We start from the raw sequence: 8,957 nt of genomic DNA on the forward strand, positions 1-8,957 counted from the left end.
AGAGGGAGCAGTGGATGGTTCCAGGCCATGTGTACTTGTTGCCCTGCTGTGGTTTGCAGCTCCCAAGTTTGTTATGATGCAGAGGTGATGTTATAGTGTCCAAAGTGATCTCTGCATTGACCTCTGCGTGGTTGCGTGCGTGCGTGCGCATGTGCGTGTGTAATTGAGGGTTTCTGAAACAATACCTTTTACCCTCTTACTTCAAATCAGATTTAATGTGAAAAAAGACAAAGTGCAGCTTTTAATTGCAGTTTTTTTTTTTTTTTTTTTTTTTAATGGGAGTTGTTTATTTTAAATCTGACACTAGAAAAATAAAATAAAATCCATCAAAATCATTGTTGCATTTGATATTTATGTTTATTACTGAGGTGGATTAAAAGATGGAAAAAAAAAAACGGTAACAACGTAACTTTTTTAAAACAGGGTTATATTCAATTGAATTCGATTGAATATATTCAATTGAATTCGATGAAAACTCGATTGTAGTAACCTGGAAGACAAAAAGTGAGTGAGGTGAGGACTGAAAGGTGGCTTTCCCTTGCTCAGTGGGCCCCGTTGCACAATTGACTGGAGACCTGCCAAATTCTCACATTCCTCCCTTTTTTTCTGGTACTCAGAGATCTGGGGTGGCAGAGAGCAGCAGGGCCAAGCTGGCATCAGCCTCACAATTGTTCTGAGGGGAGAGGGTAAGAAAAAAAAAAACAGGTACACGAGAACAATCAGGTGAGTGAGAGGCAAGAGGGGAAGAACAGAGGCAGGAGAGAAAGCACAGAGCAAACCTCGCCAGCTCTCCCCTCCCTTATCCTCATTGTCTCCTTCTGAGTGTGCTCGACTGGAGGGAGGTGCTCAGCTGGGAGCAGGGAGAGACAAGCCTGTTCTGAGGAAAAGGCTTGCACACACAACACGGGACACATGGGAGTCTGATCAGAGCTGGAATGGGCTGTTTTGTATCGTAGGCTGCTCTGCAGACCTGTTTCTGGAGGGGAAACAGAAGGGCTGGACACAAGAGACGAACGCAGGAATTCCAGGTCGCAAGGGCTCCTGTGGCAGAGCTCAGTCTTGGCTGGGCTGGTGTTCTAACCTCTCCCTCTCATAGCCGAGGGCATGAAAGAAATGGGACCAGAATAAACATATTTAGAGTGCGTTAAATCATAAATTGGGGCGACTATTAGGCTAAAAATCTTACTTCCTTCAGGGGTTGACTTCTGGCCTGACCCCCCTGTGATGGGGCCCTTTGTTGAGTTTGCATGGTGGTTGCTGGTGGTTTCCACTCTTGGAAAGAACCACTTGGTGGCTGGGGGGTGTTCAGGTAAGTGCTGCCGGGGCAGGGATTTGAGCTGCTCGACCACCGACTGGAGGATGGACCGCGTGCACGGGACCTGCTACTGCGACGAGGGCTGCGTCAGAACCAACGACTGCTGCTTCGACTACTTCACAGAGTGCCCAGGTGAGTGACGGATGGAGCACTCTGTTTATTTTTGTCTACACACCTTAACTTTATGATAGCAGTGTGAGATAACCTAGACCCTTCTACAGATTTATGCTCCGAATCTATCAGACAGAAGATAAAGATAGAGAGGACAGATCATTATCAGTGTCAGGTCTGCTGCTTATCACATGCTGCACCTCTAATGACAGAGCTGTCAAGGGTGGATGCATTCCACACTTTCCCATATATGTCAGATTTATCTTGAGTCGTGTAAAGTGTGGTTTGTTCCGTACTTTTTTTGCCTCTAAACTGTGCAGGATAACACACTGGGTGCAGCAGTCAGTGCACTCAAAAACCCAGGCAGCTCGGTGCCTAGCCTCATTTCAGTGAGTGGACTGGCCCATATAATGGAATTAGTACAAATATTTGAAGAATGTGATTCTGTCAATCAGTTGTAGCAATTACAGTTCCAGTCAAACAAGGCAGGCGCGTTACGGGCCGGTAGTCACCAAATCTGCATTCTTAATACATCAAAGCCTGATCATCAAGCAGACGGAGCGACTAATAAGAAAAATCAAAACACTCAGTCAGTGAATAGAATCAGACCACTTGTATAAACGCAGGAAACACTAATTCTACAAGTCACAACCGATGCTTCATTGATCTGAAGTTATTTCCTGGATATTTATCTCAGTTACAATGTTTCACTTGAATATTACAGTGCAGTGTGGAAGTTGTACTGTTGTTGCTGGAGATTGTAAAAAGTGTGATCTTAAGGGCCGAGTGTTAGGCCCCACGTCTTTTGTTTGCCACAACAGAGGATATCCTGTAATAATATTTCTCCCACATCATGGGTGCCAACCTCCAGCTCAGGACTGTGTTGTGAGCGACTGGAGCTTCTGGAGCGGCTGCGCCAAACCCTGCCAGCCTTCACTGCGAGTCCGCGTCCGTCACACGGAGCAGCAGCCCAGCAACAGCGGCGAGCGCTGTCCCGGCCTGGAGCAACGAGCCGGATGCAGGGAGTACAGAGACCACCGGGGCATCCAGTGCGGGCTCAACTCAGGTATACATGGACGTGGATAGTCTGGTTTTAGCTGAATATCCAGCTGTTGTTTGTTCGATTTGACATGCATGGCTTAGCTTGAGCTTATCAGGAGTTGGTTTCTCTCACGAGGTCCTGCATTCATCACCAGCATGGAGTTTGGCAAGAGAAGGCCCAAGCATGACAGCTATGGAAACCCCCTAGACCCTGGGTAGGTTTCATATCATGCTCCTCAGCGCACTCTGAAACCACACGTGACCCCAGGTATCTCTGAATAAAAGAGTTGAAAAGTTCACAAATGCCAAGAGGAGGGTAAACCTCATTTTTTGCATTATGCTCTGCAACCTAAAACCATTTTGAAAAAAAAAAAGAAAAGATAACAGACCAACTTTTCCTCCATCTGCATTAAGCCACCGGTAGGTGTTTGCCCACCTGGCCGTCTGTCTACAGACCATTAAGCACTGCAATGCTGAGAGACCGCGCACAATCCTTTGAAATGAAATACTCAGCAAAGTAAAATGAAAAGCTTGTGCACAAAGGGTCTGGATGACAGTAGGTGAGGTATCGTAGGCAGCTAATGGGAGGTACTGGGAAGCTTCCAGCACCCAGATGTGTGGATGCTAAATGGAACAAAACAATCACTAGCACTTTTATCTCCTGCTGTATTTGCTTTGGTCCTTAATATTACTTTCATGACTCAATGAGGCCTTCTCCACTCAGGTTCTGTGTGGAATTCACTCTGGAGTCACGGACACCACACTGTACAGTGGAGCAACGGCCACACACACACTGGATGCGCTACATAACAGAGGGCTTTAAAGTGTGTGTGGCATGCGAGCCTCCCGCCATGCGAAACAATAGTGGCAGCTGCCAAGGAGACGGCCAGGAATCAGACAAGTATGAAGTTATCCACCTTTACGTGTGTGTGTGTGTGTGTGTTTTAACTATGTCATGAAATCTGAGCAGATTAATGCCCGACTCTTTGTGCAAACGAGACTTAATGTGCCTCAAGAAAGCAGTGATAAAACAATGCCAAAAAGCTTGCAATGCACACACACACACACAAAAAAAGAATATACCGTATATATTACAGCGGTGTGAGGCCATAATGGTGTAACTGTGTTGCAGAGAAGCCGTGCTCCACTGGCAGGCGATGGGGAACCCCCGGTGCAGCGGGACATGGAAGAAGATCCAGAAAACCCAGCAGTGCAACTGTCCGCCACAACACAGCTTTGTCTTTATTTGACAAAAAATTAAAACATTTGACAGCCAAGACCTCCTCACCAATGGACCGAAAATATTTTGCAGATGCCTGGAGACCACAGCCTTTCAACTCTAAGAGGACATGTCTCTGTGTGGCAGTACAATGTCTCTTATTATGTCTCAGTCACTGCTTTTGCCACGCACGCTTCACAACTGTATTAAGGCACTGTACAGTATTTCACCTCTCTTCTAGCACACATTAAGCACCCATTACAGTTGATTTTTTTTTTTTTGCATACTTTTATTGTAACACAGCACTGTTTCACTCACTGATGAAAATTTTTCCTGTAAAAATATTTAATTAAAAAAACATTTCAAAAGTTCCCTATCATATTAGCAGTGAAAAAACAGCAATATTGTTCAGATTCTATAGATACAGGGCAGAAGCAAAATATCTATGGGTAATATGCTAGTCCCTCATCAAATTGAGGGGCATCTGAAATGACAATGCCGTTTCAGATTATTTATTCCAGGATGCAATGCAAAGGGCCGAATGCATTCCTCCGAGCGCCCTCTAGTGGTGTGTTCTTGGAAGCAACGAGAGCAGGGGACATAAAAGAAGATCTCTAGCAAATACAATATATTTACAGCTTGCTACATTGTTCACGTCGGTGGGGAACTTCTCCTCTTCAGCCGACTACGTGCGTCTTCATTAATACTCTCCAGCGGTCTTTGAGCATGGTGCCAGTGCGTCCTTCAAAGTCATAATCCATTAGGATTTGAGACCACTTCCCCTGGCCGTGACGTTTAACGCCTTCCTCGAGGTATTTGTCCAGCTGACGTGTCCATTTCTGACCGAAGACAAACATGAACTCAGTGATACCGGCATTTCAGGAATTTGACCCAAAGAACGTGAGTAATACTTCAAATCTTACCTGACGTGCTTTCCTTTCCTTTCCATTTGTCGTTACCTCGGGGGTGGCCAGCGACTTTTCAGGCTTGATCTGAGACAACTCTGATGGGAGAAGATTTAAAAAGTCTTTAAGGCTTTTGTTCATGCACAGAAATATGTGTGTGCTGTGTGAGTCCTTTATAGGAAAATCAGAGTATTGTTACAAAAGCAGAGATGGAAATCAAAGGCAGAGGGACAAGTAAAGCGTACCATTTTTGGAGAGCCGTCTGATAGAGACACAAGGCTTCTTGCATGAGCTGGGTGTCCACAGCTCGGTAGTTTTAGGGAGCAGTTTCTGTTTTGTTCTGTGAAAGTTTAATACAGTGCAAATGTGAACATACCGTTAAAAAACACACGTTCTCCATTCATATCCTGACCTCAAACATACAGCACGCTTCTTTTTTGGAAAAGATAATTCAAGTATTTTTAGATCTGAGCCCTAATTTCTGTTCTTTTTGACCACTCAGAGTCACGTCATCTTCTGACAAACTGATTGGCTTTGTCTCTTTGTGTTTGCTCCAAGTGTGGTTCCAGTATTGCTAGCAGTGTATCAAACTTGAGCCACTCAAGAAGCGACACAGTCCTCTTCACTGCTTGATGAGGAGTCACATATTTAAGGGACGAATAGAATAATAAAAAATGTCGAATTCAGAAAAGAGGGGGGCCTACAGAGTTAGAGCACAGAAGGCGTTGCTTCCCATTATCTAAAAGATTTAAAAAAAAACAGTATGGGTTTGCGTGTTTCTGAATTGTGGCAACAAAATGTAACTTCCAGACTACATCTGGGGGACAGGTGCACCTTGTTATTAGAACACTTCTGTCCGTACACTACGCCTTGCAGGCCAGTGACCTCTCTGACTGGGCTGACTAACGCCAGTCAAATTGAAGAAATCCTACACCACAGCACATCTCTCTGAAAAAAGAAAGCTCTGGGGAGGCCCGCTGCAAGGCTGAGTGGAGGTAACGTTATTAGCTCAAATTTATTTTGTTGACTTGGCATCAGTACACACCAGAGCACGGCATATTCCATCATTCAAGTATTAACTAAGTCAGTCAGTGGAGGTTGCCAGTTACAGCGTTCTACTTCAATACTGGACCAATTCCAGAGATCTGTGTCACTATTATTTTATACCCAAAAGGCTGTAGCGACAGGGCCTGTGTGTAAAATACTGAATGTATCCTTTAAAGACAAGAAAGAGTAGAAGTTTAAATTTGAATAAACACTCAGGGTGTTCAAATATTCTTCCTTACTTTCTCTTCTTTGCTGGTTTATTGACTGTGTCTGAAAGAGTGTTTTTCTGTGACACAGCACGCTCCAAGCCTTCAATGTTCTGTGACGACTGGACCGCCTTTGTAGCTGCCTGACAGATGAGAGAGGAAGACATAAACACCGACATTCAAGCACATTAATGTAAGTGTCAATGTTCTTCTGAACGCACCAAGTTTCTGGGTTTAAACTATGGCTATAATTTGAGAAAACTAATGAGGCCTGTCATCACTACACCCTCCCAAGTCTCACCTTCAGGAGGTCATCAGCTTTTGTGTACCGTAAATCATTCAAGGATATTTCCTGAATAAGCGAGTCTGTTAGACCCAGAGGACAGTTCTGCTGAATGTGGCTGTTTGCCCTTCCAACTAATTTGATGACAAATTGTCAATTAACTATGACTGATAATGTCACATCAGCACTTTCAGTTGGTCAGTGTGCCATTACTCAGAAGGACACGGACATAGCCTGTACACAACATCACACTGAATATACTAAAATTTGACCATACTTTCTTTTTTTTTTTTTAAATTAAGAAATATGATGATGGAACACTCAACCTGTTCGAAGACATTCAATTTGTAGTGTGCACAGAGATGTTATAAGCTTCTTGTAGATGCCAATAACTGACCACTATCAAGCTGGTCTATATGATTTACAAACTAGGCTGCACTGGTGCCACATCACAGGCTATGATTTTCTGCAATCACACAGGCCGTGTACCTTGAGAAGGTAGTCTGAGGGATTCTTCTCCAAGTAGGCATCCAGGAAGGACTGGACTGCCTCCAGCAGGCGGCTGAAGCTGAAGCTCATGAGGAACGGGTGATAAGTGTTCCTCTGTTTCACTATTGCCGACAGTTTAACTCCCACGTTCTGTTGGAAGAATTAGGGTTTTAGACCGTTAAAATCCTCATTCCAGGCCACAGACTGATCCACAATTGATCCTGTGGTTTTGAGACGAAAATGATGGACATACAGACCTGTGGGAACTCGTGTTTATTCTCAAACCATTTGAGGGCAGAGGAGGCAGCAGATTTTTGGCCTTTTTCCAAGCAGATAGCCACAGACTAGGTACAGGGCAAATGTATACAAATGAGAAGAAAAGCATCCAACATCAGGACTTTAACTTGCGTATTCCCTGAAGTGGTAATAAGCATTAACTTTAAAGAAACCAATACTCTAATATATTGTAAAATTACCTGGACAAGCAACAGAACGGTGATGTTGTGGAACAAACTTTCGTTTGCAACAGTGCATTCTAAGGTTGACCATATTTTGGCAGCAGACATCAGTGGCATCACAGACTCATCTTCTTCAAACAGGACATCTGGAGAAAAGCAGTACATTATGTGGTAAAAAAAAAAAAAAAAAAAAAGCCACTAAAATACTGCTTGGTCACCTATAAATGATTATTAATTTATATGTACAGCCTTGTGTGTATTACATATATACCAATCTGCCACTAGGATAATATTTTCTAATTACACTGGTACCTGTCAGGGGGTGGGATATACTTGGCAGCAAGATTTACTTGGCATCAACTTCAGTTCTTGAAGTTGTTTAATGTTGTGGGTTGTGGCTTATCGGTGTATCTGCTGCTAATAACTTAGTGACAGCATGGGACATCTTCCATGAGAGAATCTACACAATGTTCGGCAGGTGGTTTTAGTATTGCGGCTTGTCTCTTGTGTATATATGTGTGAAGGAATGATGTTTAATAGCAACATAGAAGCTGTGCCATGTCATAACATGTTCTACGGGAACATATGCTGCAGATCATGCAGTAAATTCTGACCTCCCTCCCTACACTTAACAATTTTCACTTGAAAGCAGCCAAACAGCATCTCTGCACATGTATGATTGTATGATTGTAAACGTAGAAAAACAGAGGCCTGTTTCAACTTCAGCCTGCGACGACTTACCCAGCTGCTTTCCGTGCATGACTCTTGCCAGGAAGGCACAGATAATTTTTTTCTCATTATGGATTTTTCCTTTAAGAGACGCATTCTGAGAAATGCCTGAGAAAAGTAGAAAAAATAAAATAAACAACTTTACAAATATCTATAGTAACATTAATTTAACTGCCTTTCTCGTTGCCACTGATCGTTGTCAACAAATTGAATGAAGCTGTGAGAGGTAAAGAACATGAGGATTAAAGCATTATACAGTCACGTTTTTGCAGCTTCAGGAACTATTTACTGTAGATAATTGTAGCTACCCGGGTCGGTTTGACAGTAGCACCGCAGTGTTTTCAGCGCTAGCATAGCTTATACAGTCAATGCACAGAGACCATCCAGGTGTTGAAAAACAACTGAATTTGAATATTGCCATGGTTACATTAGTCCACTTGAACTTTTTACTGCCCCGTTAGCAAGTTACTTTATTTTTTACAGTGTTGTCTCTTCAGTAGACTTTTTAAAAGTATTCAACACAGCGTAAACGAACTGTAAAAACTTAAGAAGGCCAGTCTACTATTTCCGGACTCGATATAGGTGGTACACGGATGACGTCAAATGGCAATTTAACTAGCTTAAAACAGTTTGTTGACTTGATAAATAACTCACCCTGTAAAATCGTTATCGTTTCGCTGAATTCGTCAAGTTCGCCCTCCTTAAAATGCCGACACAAACTCACAAACATGAAGTCCAACATCCATCCCGTGGCAACAGTGGTAACATGGGGAAAACTGACACTTTGGTCGGTGTTGGTGTCCTCTGGAGCGGCTCCGTTGTTGTTTTCAGGGTCCATTGTTGTATTGTATTTACAGTTCGCTGCTTCTTCTTCTGTTAACCGCCTACGTCTTGAACTCACAGCTTCTTCTTGGTTATTTCTTTGATTTCCGCGCGCTTGATTTTATCTGCTTAGCGCGACTGGCTGCGGGGCCCCCTGGCGGTTGGGAGGTGTTACTGAACATCGCCTATATTAAAATAAACAGGCTATAGCCCCGCCCACAGGTTAAAATCCTTGAAAGTGTAACATATTTTTGAATAACAACCCCGGATTTAATACTGCAAATGTTACCCATGATCTCTTTTTCTTCATTATTTTGCTTTTTTTTTACGTC

At 43.3% G+C, this 8,957-nt stretch overlaps 2 protein-coding genes across 2 annotated transcripts; one reads left to right on the forward strand and one right to left on the reverse strand.

Moving 5' to 3' along the window:
- Nucleotides 1-1,007: 1,007 nt before the first annotated feature.
- Nucleotides 1,008-3,717, forward strand: sbspon (somatomedin B and thrombospondin type 1 domain containing; the record flags this gene model as incomplete). The annotated part of the gene is made up of 5 exons (XM_084566274.1): nt 1,008-1,447; nt 2,298-2,492; nt 2,604-2,682; nt 3,192-3,368; nt 3,600-3,717. The coding sequence occupies exons 1-5, from the start codon at nt 1,225-1,227 to the stop codon at nt 3,715-3,717; spliced, it is 792 nt and encodes a 263-aa protein (XP_084422400.1). The 5' UTR covers nt 1,008-1,224.
- A 54-nt stretch (nt 3,718-3,771) lies between these two features.
- On the reverse strand, nt 3,772-8,957 carry terf1 (telomeric repeat binding factor (NIMA-interacting) 1). The gene is made up of 9 exons (XM_084566273.1): nt 8,458-8,957; nt 7,816-7,911; nt 7,093-7,220; nt 6,874-6,960; nt 6,617-6,766; nt 5,878-5,987; nt 4,837-4,931; nt 4,610-4,689; nt 3,772-4,525 (listed from the first exon to the last, which is right to left on the reverse strand). The coding sequence occupies exons 1-9, from the start codon at nt 8,639-8,641 to the stop codon at nt 4,364-4,366; spliced, it is 1,092 nt and encodes a 363-aa protein (XP_084422399.1). The 5' UTR covers nt 8,642-8,957; the 3' UTR covers nt 3,772-4,363.

Source organism: Chelon labrosus (assembly GCF_963514085.1).
Source record: "Chelon labrosus genome assembly, chromosome: 18".
NCBI lineage: Eukaryota > Metazoa > Chordata > Actinopteri > Mugiliformes > Mugilidae > Chelon > Chelon labrosus.

What these genes read in the sequence shown, in the direction of transcription:
- terf1 (XM_084566273.1), bottom strand. Translation starts at nt 8,641, where the DNA reads ATGGACCCTGAAAACAACAACGGAGCCGCTCCAGAGGACACCAACACC. An exon ending in AAACCAGCAAAGAAGAGAAA is followed by an intron (nt 4,932 to 5,877) that starts GTAAGGAAGAAT and finishes AAACTTTCACAG; the next exon opens with AACAAAACAGAAACTGCTCC. An exon ending in AGGAAAGGAAAGCACGTCAG is followed by an intron (nt 4,526 to 4,609) that starts GTAAGATTTGAA and finishes GTCTTCGGTCAG; the next exon opens with AAATGGACACGTCAGCTGGA.